General features: G+C 34.9%; 1 protein-coding gene across 1 annotated transcript in view; it reads right to left on the bottom strand.

Moving 5' to 3' along the window:
* stim2b (stromal interaction molecule 2b) overlaps positions 1 to 17,368 on the bottom strand; it is a 55,976-nt gene that overhangs the window by 10,616 nt on the left and 27,992 nt on the right. Inside the window, exons 2-7 of the mRNA XM_051115367.1 lie at positions 11,215 to 11,345; positions 8,281 to 8,392; positions 4,746 to 4,857; positions 3,834 to 3,949; positions 2,460 to 2,637; positions 1,675 to 1,852 (exon numbers count right to left, since the gene is read on the bottom strand). Of these exons, the coding sequence (XP_050971324.1) occupies positions 1,675 to 1,852; positions 2,460 to 2,637; positions 3,834 to 3,949; positions 4,746 to 4,857; positions 8,281 to 8,392; positions 11,215 to 11,345 (827 nt within the window). The remainder of the gene's footprint in view (positions 1 to 1,674; positions 1,853 to 2,459; positions 2,638 to 3,833; positions 3,950 to 4,745; positions 4,858 to 8,280; positions 8,393 to 11,214; positions 11,346 to 17,368) is intronic.

Raw genomic sequence — 17,368 nt, 5'->3', positions numbered from 1 at the left:
AATATACATGGAAATGTTAATGTGTGCACTAACAGAGTATTTGAATGTTGAGCAGCAAGCTTGGCTGCCGATATGAAATAATATGAAAGATCAGCTGTGCCACGTGAATAATAATGTCATCACGTCAGATTGAGTTAGAACCTATCGGAACTGTAGTTATATAAATAATAATCAACAGACCAAAAAATCCATGGTTACTACACCTTTACTATAATAAAAGTTATTATTCATAATAAGGGATAACAGCACAGAGGGTCACACTTTACTTTAAAGACCAATTCTCACTATTAACTAACTATTAGCAGAATAAGGCATTAATATGTGCTTTATAAGTACTAATAAACAGCCAATATGCTAGTAATATGCATGCTAATATGCAACTAGTTAATAGTAAGAATTGGTCCTTAAAATAAAGTGTTAATAACTTTCAATTTTTTTCTCCAGCTGACAGACATTGGAATGACCAATTAAAATACATCCGACTTTAAAGAGTTTGGGCATTTAAAGGGGCAGACAAGATATATGCAGTGCACACTTGGAAATAAACAAAGCGTTACTGTGCATTGGTGTGGATGCTAATATAGTTATCGTTATGGGTATTTTCATAGTTAGTGTTCTTGATGTAAATGTGTCTTTAAAGTGCAAAAACGATATGTAAAATGGCCAATGATAAATACAATGTCAAATTTCCTTAGAGAAAACTTACAAGTATACTTGCAGTATTAAAACTATTAAACTACTAGTTTACTGAGTATTCTTCAGCTAAATTAAAAAAAATAGATTAGAACTGTCACTAGGCAACTGACAATATACCTAAAAATTTCACTTGTAGTATAGTTGCAATACCCAAAAAGTTCATATATTTAAAATACTTAAATTCTTTTCATAAGTATATCTCAATCAAAAGATTAAAAGGATAGTTCACCCAAAAATGAAAATTCTGTCATTAATTACTCAGCTTTATGTCATTCCAAACCCATAAGACATTCTTCATCATCAAAACACAAATTAAGATATTTTTGATGAAATCTGAGAGCTTTATGACCCTGTATAGACAGCAACAGAACTACCACATTCAAGGCCCAGAAAGGTAGTAAGGACATCATTTAAATAGTCCATGTGGCATCTGTCAATTAGCTATGAGAATACTTTTTTTGCAGAAAAAGAAAACAAAAATAATGACTTTATTCAACGATTTCTTTTCTTCTGGGTCCGTCTCCACGCCGTTCATGAGTTCTACATCAGAATGCCGGTTCCAGCGAAAAAGCATGTCACATGGACTATTTTAACATTGTCCTTACTACCTTTCTGTGGTAGTTCCATTGCTGTCTATGCAGGCTCAGAAAGCACTCAGATTTCATCAGAATTATCTTAACTTGTGTTCTGATGATGAACAAAGGTCTTATGGGTTTGGAATGACATGAGGCTGAGTAATTAATGACAGAATTTTCATTTTTGGGTGAACTATCCCTTTAAGTATAAGTATAGGCCAAAATATACATTTCTGTATACTTGTCAGTATAAGCCAAGTAGACCGAAAGTATACTCTTTTATTTTTAGTTTAAAATAAGCATATTTTACACTTTACACAATAGAACTACTTCTTTGTAAAGCTTATCACACCAAACACTAACTCTAACCGTGAAGGACTCAAGGAATTATAGTGGTTCTTACCTGCACTAGTTCCTCCTCTGCGTACTTGAGTCTGCTGAGTTCACATTCAGCCCCCTCTCGCAGCTCTCGCAGTCTGCTGGCTTCTCTTTTTGCTCCATTGATCTCGTCACGCATCTTCTGCTCCAGGTTCTGCTTCTCCACCGCCACTGTTCGGTTCTCCTCCTGAGCCTTTTCCAGCCTGATGAAACCACAAAGAAATTTAAGTCATATCTGACATCTAGTATGTTGCAATTTTAAATAATAACAATATTCTGTCATAATTTATTTATCCTCATGTTGTTTCAAACCTATATGGCTTCAGAAAGAATATCATTATCCACATTATCATTATCATTAATGTCATATCCACTCTTTTCCATATAATGAAAGTAAAAGCTCAAGGAAATTACATTCATATTACATTATGAATGTAATGCCATATTTGACATGTATAATCATCAATGACAAGGGGTCTCATTGTATTGACGTCACACCATCGTTGACTCGACATGTTGTAGCTACAGACTCGAGTTGCATGGACAGCTTTTATGCTTTTTGTCATATCGGATCTAGTCTCTCTTTTTTGTGTTCAACAAAGAAAGTAATGTAGATCTGAAACAACATGAGGGTGAGTAAATGATAGAATTTTCTTGCTAAGACGAACTCTTCCCTTGAGGGTACTTATAGAAGAGCTTAATGAGCCTTCTCATAACAAGAAATGAAACATGATATTATACAGATGATAGAATAAGACAGACTATCCCGTGCTCTTATTCTCTCTGTCAGTTATTTGCTTTCTCTCTCACCGGCTCTGTAGGTCTAACAGGCTTTGTTCAGCATGCTGTAGACTCTCCAGATCTTTCATCATCTGGGAGATGTGAATTTTAGATGACTTGTTCTGTATGTACGCAAACCAGCAGCCTCCCACACCAATGATGATTGAAATCATCAAAACAAAGTCCTTCAGCCAGTGATGGTGTGGACCTGGAGGAGGAAGAAAGAAAAACAAAGCATTTATACCCACTAAACAAGCAAATATTACAATAAAAGCATTACTTCTATACAATAGCTTTGCTTAGGAAAAATTACAGTGACTTCAGGGAGCTTTTAAATACTGTAACCAGATTACTAAGTCAATGAAGAAGTCATTTCGATCCATTTAAGAAAGAATCAGCCGATTTACTGAAAACATCTGACTCAAAAAGAACAATTCATTAATGAACTGGGCATCACTGTTTCCCTCATGAATGTGCCAGTTTTGGTCTGTTTCTCACACAAAGCTAACACTTTTCAGAATCTTCAGAAGATTATTATTTTTGGTCATACTGATAAGAGTAATACATCTTTCGAATCTATACGTAGACTCTATGTTTATTTATGTGCACTCAGAATAACAACAAAACATTGCACTTTGGTTAAATAATGAAAGCAAACATCATGCGCTTTCTGCCGTCTCTGTGAACCTGAACGCATCAATCAATTCAACCTTGCCTCTACCAAAGAACCTTGCCTCAACCAATTCAAATGGAAAACAAATATTCTCAGATTATGTAATCCGTATGAAACACGCAAACAGGCTCATCCAGTAGTGCGGAGATGACGAGTCAGTGTCGGTGACTTCATCTCTTAAGCCGAAAACAAACAAAGCACTAGTCTATCAATAAATTATTAAAATGTTAATGCAGCCTCCTTACTGTTTTTCCGTGACACATTCAGGCCAAGTTTTATGCATGCGCTTGAATGCTTATTAGGCTATGTATGCAATTAAAGGCTCATTATTGTGATTTAAATGGTTTATTAATAAACATGCAATTAGTCGACTAATGCTTAAAATGAACAACTACTAGTCGACCAGAAAAATCTTTAGTCAAGGACAGTCCTATCAAAAAAAAAAAAAAAAATATATATATATATATATAGATTTTTTTTTTTTTTTTTGAAAGAAGTGTCTTATGCGCATGAAGACTGCATTTATTTAATCAAAACTACAGTAAAAATGGTAATATTGTGAAATATTGAGTATTGTGACTTTAAAACATCTGTTTTCTATTTTAAAATATTTTTATAAATACTTTATGCTTGAGCATAAAGCATAACTTTTGGACTGAACCATCCTTTTACATAATCAATTAAAATATTTAATTAATAAATATTATTCCAGCTTATTTGACTAAACTTACGTAGTGGGGGTCCAAAGAGCACGGCGTCCAACGCTTTTAGATTTAATTTCTGTTTATGTCGTTGGTCTAATATCTTTAGCTGCATTGACATAAACGACGGTTCATTGGCCGCTATTCTGTAACAGAAAGGAAAAGGAGATAAGAATAAGTCAAGATCACACAAAATCAGCCAGTTTCTACTAACAACAAAAAAAGGTCAGTTTGTGATTTCAATATCTAGAAAATGTCTATGAAAATCTTAGGTGTGAAAAAATAATCCCTGTAACTGCAAAACTAAAACTATCCTATAACCGTGAAATAAATTAGTATGTATGAAGGGCATAGTTGATGTGACTGTGTATGTGGGTGTGCATGAATGGCAAGTTCAAGCTCAAAGGACTAATTTTAAGAAGCGAGTACTAGATGACTGAAAGATCACATGTGCTGCCACAAACATACTAAGCATAGCTGCAGGTGAAAGGTGATCTTCTGCTGTGACATCATTTCATGAGTCATGGAGAAGCGGCCGTGAGGGGAAACTCAACACCCTAAACCTTTCTTTACCCCCACTGCTAATGCATGTCTTTACTTTCTGTGTACTGACACATTATTACCACTAGAGGGAAGCACTGCTGTTAAAAACTCACTTTTGGAGTTTTTTTTTTGTATGTCTTTAAGGTGTATAATCATTTAATATTTTTTACAAACACACCCTTTCACCTTTATAGAGATAGGTAAGATACTTGTACTACTTCAGCTTCTACTAGTTTCAACTTTAGTTTCATTTCCCTATTAGGTTCTATCACACTGTAGCATAAGTGTGGCTTATGCATACATGAAAAAAATATGTGAGGTGTGAAGTATTATAACTAAGTATAAAAAAAAAACAAGAAAAGTCAATCATGAATAGACAAAAAGTGTACAGATGTTTACCGAGGTAGCGTGTTGCCGTCCACTTTAAAATCTCTAAAGTTTTTTTCATACTGAGGAAGCTCCACTGACTCTTTCAGCCACTGAACTGCATCCTCAAGTGTCCAGTTGTGCACTGAGAGAGAGGAACAAGAGCAAACAAAACTGCATATTTTAAAATATTTTAATGACAAATTTGTAATTCTTTAACATGCATTGAACACAAAACTCCAACAAACAGAAAAATTAACAAACAGTATTCTTCTAATATTTGGCCTTTGGTCACTGTATTTTGATCTGAAAAAAAAAAAAAAAAAACAGAAGGTTTGAATGTCTAAAACAACACTGAAAATCAAAATTTAATTCTATTGTATAATTGTTTAATTCTAATATATACTGTGCAGATATATAATGTATATATTGTATATCGAGACCAGATAGCACATGTACTAAATAACACATTGAGCCTAAATCAGTACAAAACTGTAATAACAAACCAATTATAAAAAGAGCAACATTCAAATAAGCAAAACAGATGTATCTAATTTGCATGAACTAAAATGACCTTCTTCAAAAATGACAGTTTTATTGATTAACTCCTGTAAAAAAAAAAGGTTTAGTCAGGCCTTTTAAATGCGCTCTCTGACCATACAGGAACACTGAGTCCAGTTTATACCATGGTTTCAATTTCCATCTGACTAGATCTTAAAACTTTGGAAAAACCTGCTCACTCAAATCGTTACAGTGATAATATAATTTGTAATGAAAAAAGCCTTGAATGCAAAATAGAAGCATTATACTTAGACTTTAGGACCCCGCTGTAGTATATTTACCACCACTGTCAGCAGGATTTTGCCAAGAAAGACATGTTCATAGATCAACATCTTTTGTTGATCCTGCCACAACATTACTTTTCAAAAACACAGACCTACCCCTACCACTAAACCCAACCCTAACCCTAAATTATCCCTAAAATCAGAGGGAAATGATGAGGGTGAAAACGCACCTAACCCTGGTTGATATATTTTCTTTAAAGTTATCCCTAAATTCTGATTGGTGGTTTGGAACTTTGTTGCGAGATCAAAAATTATGCTGCTGTAGGAACATGTTGTACTTGGTGAAATCACATTCAGCGTGTTCAGTCAACCTGGAAAAGTTGACACCAACAGGGTGAATCTGCAAGGGTGTTGTATAGGGAGTCGCACAGATGGCATGAATTTCGTAAGTATAAACAACATCAACTAGCAATCAATATTTGTTGACTCAACTATCACATTTCTTTCCCAAACTGAAATGAAAATAACAAACAAACAACAGTACAAATGGTGTTTGTGTTTGTGTCTGTGTGTTACATAATATCTACACAACAAGGCGCCGCAGTGTCTTCTCAGATTACATCTCAGAGCTTCAACAGAGCCTGATGCTGTAAGATGACATCACTCCATAACAAAGGCTCATTGGGTAACACACAATCCTAGTTTAGAGTTGTCTGTGTAAGCTTGTTCATTTCAGTGACATCACCCAATTCAGATATCTCATGACATCACTGCTAGAAAACCCCAAGACCAGAGGCAAATTCAGTTCCTGGAGATTGTGTTGAATGTGTTCCATTAATCTCCATATGAGTGTGACCAAAATCTTATATCACTGTATTTTCACTCACAATAGTGGTACACACTACTGTTAAAATGTTTGTGGTCAGTAAGAGTTTGCTTGTTTGTTTTGTTTGAAGAAATGATCAAAAATGACAATAAAGATGTTTATACAAAAGTGTTCTACTTCAAATAAATGCTGTTCTTTTCAGTTTTGCCAACATTACATTTTAAAATACATTAAAATTGAAAACAGCTTTAAATTGAAATAACATTTTACAACATTTTCTTCAAATAAATGCAGGCTTGGTGAGAATAAAAGACATCTTTCAAAACCCAATTGATTTGACCAAATCCAAACTTTTGAACAGCTGCACATAGTTCTTTTTGGTAGAATTCCATCTAAAAACTGATTTTAATAAACATGAATTTTAATAATCACATCATAATGCTGATTGTCAATAATACAGTGAATTAAATGCTTTACAATTAAAAGGTACTTCAACTTATTTCTTTAGCATACATTTTCAAGCTTAATGAACTTAACCGGTAAAAAAAAAAAAAAAAAAAAAAAAAAAGCTATACAGTGGCATAAGAAAGTTTGGGAACCCCTTGCAGAATCTGTGAAAATGTGAATAATTTTAACAAAATACGAGAGATCATACAAAATGCATGTTATTTTTTTATTTAGTACCATCCGGAGTAAGATATTTTACATAAAAGATGTTTAGTCCACAAGACTATAAAAACAAATAGCTGAAATTATTAAAATAACCCCCTTCAAAAGTTTGGGAACCCTTGATTCCTAATACTGTGTGTGGTTACCTGGATGATTTATAGATGTGTTTATGCCTTTATCTAGACAGGACAGTGTAGTTAGACAGGAACCGAAGTGGGAGGGATCAGGGAAGGTCCACAAGCCGGGATTTGAACTCGAGACGCCCGCAGCGCAACGGCTCTATAGCGCTAACTACGAGCCTACTGGCGCCAACACCTGGATGATTTATGACAGTCCCTTGTTTGTTCTGAACAGTTAAACTGTTAAATCAGTTAAATCAGTAAAACAGTTAAATCTTTTTTTTCCCATTTAGTATTACCCTTCGTAATGAGCTCTGCTTCTCTCTGTGGAGTAATGAGCCTGTTTACTTTAGCCGCATTTAGCTGCTAAACTTGCTAGTTTAGCTATTAGAAAAGGTGATTGAAAAGATTCATAAAAAAACCCTTGTACTCACTTCCGCTGTAAGTGAAGCTGGATCACGAATGATTCACGTGAACATAGACGTATATATGTAGATCGGGAGGCGCAACCCCTTCACAAACAAATGTAATCCACTGCATCTTCAGCAGCTCAGATGTCGGGAGTAAATGACGATGTTCATTATTGCATCCAGCAACACAACACCTCAATCGCTCAATCGGAGATATTCTGGTCTAATTTACATCCCTGCTCCAGCATCGAAACAACGGAGGTCAGACTGTTACAGCTGATTTAAGGCGAGTCTGAGGTAAGACGCTCATGTCAATCAACTACCATGGGAGCGGTCTCTGTTGGTGTGACGCCACACTGACAGGCATCTGAGAATGGCTGGATTTGAAAAAGGGAATATTATTTTTACAGATTAATTAAAAATCACTGTATGGATTTTTATCATTATAGGGTAGATTTGTACATACACTACCAACACACATTAATGGTCAAACAACATGTAAAAGTGAACTTTGCATCCGATGACCCCTTTAAAATTATTCACATTTTCACAGATTCTGCAAGTTTGTTCCCAAACTTATATATATATATATACTTGACTAGTTTGGGACACATCCTGCTGAGTATTTTCAAATTATTCTATGTTTCGTTTTTTTTTCTATTACATGTAAATAATGTATAATTTATTTACATGTGAGAGCACAGTGTCACACAGAGCTGTATATACACCACCCAGCCCACATTTTCTCTGTTTCTTTACCTTCTGATATTTTCCAGCCCTTCCACAGCTCTTCTACCGTGATGTGCTGGTCCTCTCGGTGAAGATTACTGTGTTTATTAGTCTGGTGCTGCTTCATGTCCTCTATGATAAACTGCAGAAGAACAACAGGATAACATTACTGCTCAGACCACAGGAAAATGACTTCTTATGAATTAGTTCATGCCATATCATGTTTTATTTGCCTTCAGGTGACAAGCCACTCTATCAGAGGGTTTACTGACTTCAAAAATACCTTTTAATATAATGCAAATAGTTCTAATGCAAAAAAGACATGAGAACATCACATTTGAATCTCATATCTGTTGCCCTACATGGCGTTAATTCATTTTGCAGATGCTTTTAACCAAAGCGACTGACAAATGAGGAAAAACACAAGTGATTAATCATTATGACCCAACAACATTTGCAGAGCCACAATGCAATTTCAAAAGACGACCTGAAGAATACTTAACTACAGCAGAGTTTTATTGCACAATAAAGCTATTAGACTATGACAAGCATATACTAGATAAGCGTGAAGCTCTCTGTGGTTAGGTCTGTGTAAACTGTGTGTCTCTCTGTGCTGCACGTGTGCTGCACATACAGTTGTGCTCAAAAGTTTACATCCCTCTTTCAGAATCTTTTAGAAATTTAAGGATCAGGGTACATTTAACTTATTTTGTCTTCTGGGAAACATGTAACTATCTTCTGTAGCCTCCGAAGGGCAGTACTAAATTAATAAAAACATGATATTTAGCCAAAATCAAAAAACATACACATTTCCATTCTGTTCAAAAGTTTTCACCTCCTGGCTCTTAATGCATCGTTTTTGCTTCTGGGGCATCAGTGGGCGTTTAAACCTTCTGTAATAGTTGTATATGAGTCCCTCAGTTGTCCTCAGGGTGAAAAGATGGATCTCAAAATCATACAGTCATTGCTGAAAAGAGTTCAAATACATAAAAATGCAGGAAAACCAAAGAATTTGTGGTACCTGAAGGATTTTTCTGAAGAACAGCAGGCAGTTTAACTGTTCAGGACAAACAAGGGACTCATGAACAACTACCACAAAACAAAAAAACACACAGCTGTGGATCATACAGGTAACAACACGGTATTAAGAATGAAGGGGATGTAAACTTTTGAACCGGGTCATTTTTATAAATTCAATTATATGTAAACATCTTTTAAGTGAAATGTCTTATTCAGGTCAGTACTACATAAAAAATAACATGCATTTTGTATGATCCCACTTATTTTGGGAAAATAATTAACATTTTTAATGATTCTGAAGTGAGGATGTAAACTTTTGACTTCAACTGTACATGATCAAAAACATAATTTTGTTTAACAGCGGTTTGTTTGCCCTCTCTGTTTATTAATTATGTTGCTATGCTCACATACTCATATCCAACAAATGAGGGACAAGACATCTTTAAAGTCATGTTGGCTTATTTAGCAACTCTCTCTCCCTCACACACACACACTCAGGAATCTGCTGTGTCCTGAAAGAGGACACCAACTTTCAGTGGCTGTAAGAAGGAGAAATTCTTGGGCCTCTTCTCGAAACACTTCTTCAGCCCAGGAGCACCTGCCATGACCAGAAACAATCCTCAAAACACACGTCACATCCTCACTAACCACAAACGTATATAAAAATGCCCCATTTAAAGTCAAAGAAAGCTGAGTAGCAAGGAACAGGAAAGTAAAAAGATAAAATAACCTGTATCTTCACCTTCAATCTTTAGGATGTGGGCAAACCTAAAGGAAATGGTAAGGGGCCACTAGTGACATCTGAACTTGTTTAGCAGTTGTTAAGTAGTACTTGTTTAAACTAGAAGACTTACTACTTCTTGTGTAGCATGAGGATTTTACTATTATTTACACAACAGACTAATTGCAACATTTCGTAAATTTTGTATACGATTAATAACTTGTTTACTTCTAACTGCAATGAATTGTAAAAAAGAAATCAGGAAGTGATCCATGTCTGTAGTAAATTAAACAGAGGTGCATTGTGGGATTTACACTTTTGAGTAGTATCAGTTTGCATAAAGGAAGGAAACTTCCACTTCACTGGATGAGAGTGTGTGCAAAAATAAAGAGTACATGTGAAACCGTCATTCAAACCTCAAAAACATCAACAAACACACACACCCACGCACACTCTTCATAACATCATAACTTCTGACATCTGAACTATTCAAAAAGAGTTACTGTTCAACTCAACGTTTCAAATAACATTAGTTCTACTAACAAGTTAATATACGTTAGTTATAAACATTTAATATGCATTAAATTAATATACATATATAATTGAATATGCATTAGTTATAATTAAATATTTTAATTCCACATAAATATTAATGGCTGTGGATTCATTTTATTAAAAAAATACTTAGGTTTAGAACATGACTCACCTAAACACATTTTGTGAGACAAAATGGCAATTAGCATTCATAGTCATGTAAATCATGTTACAGTCAAGATTATATTTAGCTGGCACAGAATGTGTTGCGTGTATAGATCACGTTTAGGAAGCCATGCATATGCAGTTAATGCCATAACATGCCTATTATGCCATGCAAAAAGTCTTTAAAACAAATTATATACAAATGCTACATGAATATGCATTGATTTCTCATCATGTATACACCAACACACACAAACAGTAATGTAGTAGCCCTATGGGAGAGAAGCGCTCATATGTCAATAGTCTCTTCTTGCAAGCAAGAACCAATATCAACTTTGCCCTTTGAGGTCCCTGGTAGGTCTAAGCTTTACTGACCTGTTTTTAAGCCCCCCAACCCTCTCACAAAACACATGCACACATACAGAAACATGCACCCACACTCCAACAAAGTATGTGTGTTTTAAATGAGTAATTGCAAATATTAAGGAAACACAATTTTCTGGGTCTAAACAACATTTGCTCACCTCTACACTCTCATTCACTTCAATTCCTCCATCGTTGTCGTCATCTAGCTGCTTGTGAATGTGCCGAAGCGCCTCCAAACTGAAACGGTCGGCTTCATTCACACATGGAGGGATGACTGTCAAACACGGGTCTGCAGGAAGAGACACACAATTATACTTAATTCAGCTAAACAATTAAGCTCTACCTTAATACCTTTAAACTTCTGCTTTTCACATAATGCATAATACAAGTTTATTGCATATCCAGACAGGCAGCTTATGATCATTATTATTTTATGGCAATTTTCAGGCCTTACATGCCTGTCAGCAAGACTTTCTATTGTTGATTAATAAATAGTAATATTACTCATCAAGTTTTTATCCTGTCTAACTGGCTGTACGTGTGAGCATGTGCATGTCTGGGCATCTGTAGGGCTCTGTTTACAGTGGTGTGCTTTCACTGGTCTTGACACGCTTATTAGGTTGCAGGCTGTTGATATGGCAAATGGTGCTGGTATTCGTTTGGATCACATCCTTACTCTTATTTAAGAGAAGACGTGTGACGAAGGAAGAATTAATCCAGTTTCAACAGAACTGTTACTGGAAAAGAGCCCTTATTGGATGAAACACATCACTGAGGAGCCCAGGAAATACAGAAAAAACAGTGCTACTGTGAAATATTAATGTTATATTATACATTAATATTAAATATTAATGCAATTTAAAATAGTGTTTTTCTATTTTAATATACTTTAAAATATAGTTTATTCATGTGTTGCAAAGCTCAATTTTCAGCATCATTACTCCAGTCTAAAGTGTCAAATGATCCTTCAGAAATTATTCTAATATGCTGATTTATTATCAATGTTGGAAACATTTGTGCTGGAACCTGTGATACTTTTTTCAGTAATATCTGATGAATAAAGTGTTAAAAAGAACAGTATTTACTTAAAAGAAAATCTTTTGTAACAATATACACTACGGTTCAAAGTTTGAGGTCAGTCATTTTTTTCTTTCTTTTTTTCTTTGAAAGAAATTAATGATTTTATTCTGCAATGATGTGATAGTAAAGACTTACATTGTTACAAATGATTTCTATTTTGAATAACTGCAGTTCTTTTTAACTTTTTATTCATCAAAGAATCCTGAAAAAAGTATCACAGGATTCAAAAAAATATTAAGCAGCACAACTGTTTCCAACATTGATAATAAGACAGCATATTAAAATGATTTCTGAAGGATCATGTGACACTGACTGGAGTAATGGCTGATGAACATTCAGCTTTGCATCACAGAAATAACTAAATTATTATATTATTAACCTTCACCCTTCCCTCGAGTCATTTTGACACAGAAATTTTACTTTACATTTTTTTAAAAGTTGAGTGCTTATTTGAGTTGTACAATACTTTGTGACTTTTGTTCCACTTGAACTGGGTACACACACACACACACACACAAACACAAAAGGAGTGGATTCGAAGATTTATGTGGGTGTAATTTAAAAATGTACAAATCCTTCCCTTGCGGCCAGTCCGTAGGAATGAATGGAATGTAGCAGATCTATACAGGTGGAGCTGGGGAAGTGGAGGGTTTCTGAAGCATGCAGCAAGCTCATTGGCTACTGATACAGGAGAGAACCAACCAGCTGTGCCATGTGATAATGATCAAGGTCAGATTGAGTTAGGCCTATCAGGATTCTGCCATCTAGAGTCCAGAGCCAGAACTCTGTATTATTCACATTCACATCTTGACATCTTATTTAAATCACATGTTGATCTTTTGTAAGCTGTGTACATTTTCGGCCTTTTTTCAGAAAACAAAAAGGGTTCTATCTACAGAAGTTTATGGAACGCAAAAACTTTGAAGGTCAATATCTCAAAAGTGCTCAGAATGCAGATACAACCTTATAATTCCAGGGCAGCAGATTGTCTATTGTCTTAGAAATATGGTTAAAGTTTCATGTTTATTTTACTAAGAAGCATTTATGGTAAACCAAAAAAATGTATTTGAAAGTTATTTCTACTGAAATTTGTTGAAGTCATGCATTTAAATATGTATTTAAAAATATTTATAATCACACAGCTAATTACACATGAGGAAGCTGCAATTAAGTACATTCAAAGTATATTAAATGTAACAAAATAACACTCTACAGTTTATTACCAAGTGCATTTGCTTTAGTATGTTAGTCAATACATCAAAATAACAACAAAAGAATATAAAAACATAATGTTTTAAAAGGTACTTCAAAGTAAAATATTTAATTTGCAATTTCAGTGCACTTTTTAAGTGTGATAAGAAATGTGTGCTCTCTTTAAGTATATTTTTAAACATACTTACACATTACACGTGCACATTCAGTACAATTAAGCACCGTTTTTTTACAGGGCGGATGACAAGGCAAATAACCTTTCTCAATAAAATACAATTGCTCTTTATTTTAACTGAATAAAAAGAGAGATATTGTATCAAGAGTGACTGAAGTCCTTCCTTGTATTGCTGACCAACCTCAAAATGCTGCTAAACAAAGTTAAACAAAAGAAGGTCTTCTCTTAGTATTTGCATTTGTGTTCCCCATCTGATTGCATAATCATATTTGTGTACCAGATGTCCATGTCCACACTCATTTCCATGTGTGGTTTTTTGCATAGAACTCACTTGTCCTGATGGGTGACATCACGGGAACACTGTGACAAGGAGAAAAGCCTAACAATTACAAATGCTGGATGTCAAACAGTGGGCTCCAAACTGCCGAATCATGGGATTTTATCAAAACGTGAAAATAAAATGTTTCTGGATTGTGAAAAATGATGATTTAAAATGGATGAGAAACATTTGTAGGTCACTAATAAGTAAATTAGTGACACTGATCATGTGACTTTTGGTTTAGATGTTCAGTTTCTTGCTTCTTTCTCTTTTGATTGTGTTCTGTTGCTCTTGTTATCATGTCAAATCATGCTGGAGGACATGACCATCAGGTCAAGTAAATGCATCTATCATTAAAGACATTTAAAATGTGTGTTAACTTCTCAGTGAAACTTGTATGCTGGCCATACGCAAGGACAAATACATTAAATTTTAGTACATTAAATAAGGAATCAAAACAGAATCATTTCCACTAGTAGTCTGTTAGTCATTAAAAAGAAAGAAAAACACAGAACTTCTATCAGCATGTTCAGATTAGCAAAGAAAACAAAAAGGCCGCTGATGATGTGCAGGTCACTTTTCATTCAAGTGACATTAGTAAACTTACTACAAAGCTTTCCTAACACATACAGCATGTGGAAGGAAGTGACACAGTGAGGGGGAGAATAAACACAACCAAGTAGCAAAAATAGTTCTGGAGAACAAAATGAGTGAGTGTAAAATTAGGACATGCAAAGTTATAAATAGATTTTTGTTTCCAGTTGTCAGGAAGTGGTTTATCTAAATGACAAAGAACAGTACGGGCCTCCATGAGAAATACACACACACACACATACACAAACTTCTTACATGACAGAGGCTGAAGGCACGAGTTACAGAAAAAAGATGAACCGCCAATTGCTAAAACTTTCTTTCCATGATATAAAGGGAAAAGAAACTCTCAAAGAATCTTCAAAAGCCACTTTTAACTCTGACAAGCCACACATCCTGTCTGACCGACTATTCTTCAGGATATTTTTTAATGGTGAAGGAAATCAGTTGAAAGAGAAAAGAAAATAATACTGATATAAAAATAAAATATTTTATAAAATAAATAACAAAAAGCAATCTTATTCACTCCTAAAAGTTGATAATAGTACCTGTTTTTAAAGTTGTGTGGCCCCTTTAATCTAACTGGTAATTACAGAATTGCAGGAGAGAAGCGGCGTGTAAAGTAAATGCATACTGTGAGAGATCCGATATGTGCTTGGGACACTCGGATTACAGATGGATGTGTCGTTCAGACAGGAGCAGGCACACTGCTGAAACACTCTCAACACATACGTCGGCTTCAGAGGAAGTATGTCGGAATAGAAACAGTGTTTATGTAAGTATGTGTTCATTCATCGCAGGAGAGAAACACAAAGAGAGATATGAACACTCGAGTTTATGAATGTGCGGTCCAAGAGGAGCTGGTGGGCTACTGTGAGACAGTCTCCCAGACTGGGCCTCTCTAGAGACGTAAGATGAGAGGGTGAGAAGTCCAGTCAAATGAGAAATGCAATGAAATGCAGCAAGGTGATATATACTGAAAGACAAACATTACCACAGAGAAAGAAAGAGAATTGCTTATGGAATTGCTTATGAGTCTTTACCAGCAGAGACTGCCCCAATATGCCGTCATGGGACGGGAATAGTACCAGTTCTGGATCAGGGAACTCTATTAGTTTTGGACGTCTCTCACTTTCAATATCTCTACATGTCAACATGGGGAAAATTTGAGCGGTTAGGCAATTTTGAACTAAAACTATTTAGTCGTTTTTGCAGCTTTATTACTTTACATTTACGGTAAAACGTAAATAATCACATCAACCTCATAAGATAATAAGAATTTACTCATAAATATGTATATAAACAAACAAACTATTATTAATAATGAAACAACAACAACAAAAACAATAATACGAGGCAATGCAATATTAAAGATGCGACAAAAAAAGTACTAATGATACTATGTATTAGATAATGTTCCAATAACATGTTTTTTTCTTAGCTTTCGGGAATACTTAACCTATCCGATATCATTTTAAATTAGTAGACAGCTTAATGGCTGTTTAAACCTTCCATCTAAGTAGCAAGATAAAACACATTAGCCAATACGCACACATATTGTATTATTGTTAAAACACACACACACACATTATGGTAAAGTCTTTGTGTAGGTCTAAAGTTTTTCTTTTTCACATACATTTTTTCTTTCCCAAAATCATATTCATCATGCCTTTGAGAAAATTAAAATAATAATGCAGAGATAGCAGAGATATCACCACACTTCAAATCTTCAAAAGCCTTTAAATCTGATCCACGGGTTTATGAATTCAGTAATATAAACACATACTCTGTGTTTATCCACCTCCTAATGCTATTCATTGTAGTATTCTTGTGCACACGTGGTGGAGATCGACACAGAAGAGAAGAAATTGTTGATTAAAGTGGTTATGTGTGTTTTCTTTGCACACAAAAAGTATTCTTGTAGCTTTATAATGTTACAGTGGAACCACTGATGTCACATGGACTATTTTATCGATGTCCTTACTACCCTTCTGGGCCTTGAACGCATCAGTTGCGTTGCTGTCTATGCAGGGTCAGAAAGCTCTCAGACTTCATCAAAAATATCTTAAAGGAGAAGTCCACTTCCAGAACAACAATTTACAGATAATGTAATTATGTTTTTTGAGGAAAACATTTCAGCATTTTTCTCCATATAATGGACTGGTATGGTGCCCCGAGTTTGAACTTCCAAAATGCAGTTTAAATGCGGCTTCAAACGATCCCAAATGCGGATGTAATTGATCCCAGCCAAGAAAGAAGGGTCTTATCTAGCGTAATGATCGGTTATTTTAATAAAAAATAATACAATTTATATACTTTTTAATGCCAAACGCTCGTCTTGTCTTACTCTGCCTGGACTGTTTTTGTTCCGGTTCATGACAGTTAGGGTATGTCGAAAAAATCTCATGTTCTCCCTCAACTTCAAAACCGTTCTATATCACTGTTTTACTTTTTTGTTAAGGGTGTTTGATCTTCTTTGTATGGTCACTTTGCAAAGACTGGGTCTGTACTTTTGCAGCGATGTAGGATGATTTTGAAATGATTTTTTGAAGTTAAGGGAGAAAATACGATTGGAGTTTTTCAACATACCCTAACTGTCTTGAGTCAGAATACACAGAGTTCAGGGAGAGGAAGGCAAGATGAGCGTTTGACATCAAAAAGTATTTAAATTGTATTTTTTTAATGAAAATAACCAATCGTTTTTCTAGATAAGACCCTTCTACTTTGGCTGAAATCATTTACGACCACATTTTGATCGTTTGAAGCTGAATTTAAACTGCATTTTGGAAGTTGAAAATCAGGGCACCATAGCAGTCCATTATATGGAGAAAAATGCAGAAATGTTTTCCTCAAAAAACATCATTTCTTTACGAATGAAAAAAGAAAGACATGACCATCTAGCATGACAAGATGACAATTATAGGGCTGGGATTAA

Source organism: Labeo rohita, chromosome 7 (genome assembly GCF_022985175.1).
Source record: "Labeo rohita strain BAU-BD-2019 chromosome 7, IGBB_LRoh.1.0, whole genome shotgun sequence".
NCBI classification, from domain to species: domain Eukaryota; kingdom Metazoa; phylum Chordata; class Actinopteri; order Cypriniformes; family Cyprinidae; genus Labeo; species Labeo rohita.
This window is presented reverse-complemented; position numbering and strand designations above follow the sequence as displayed.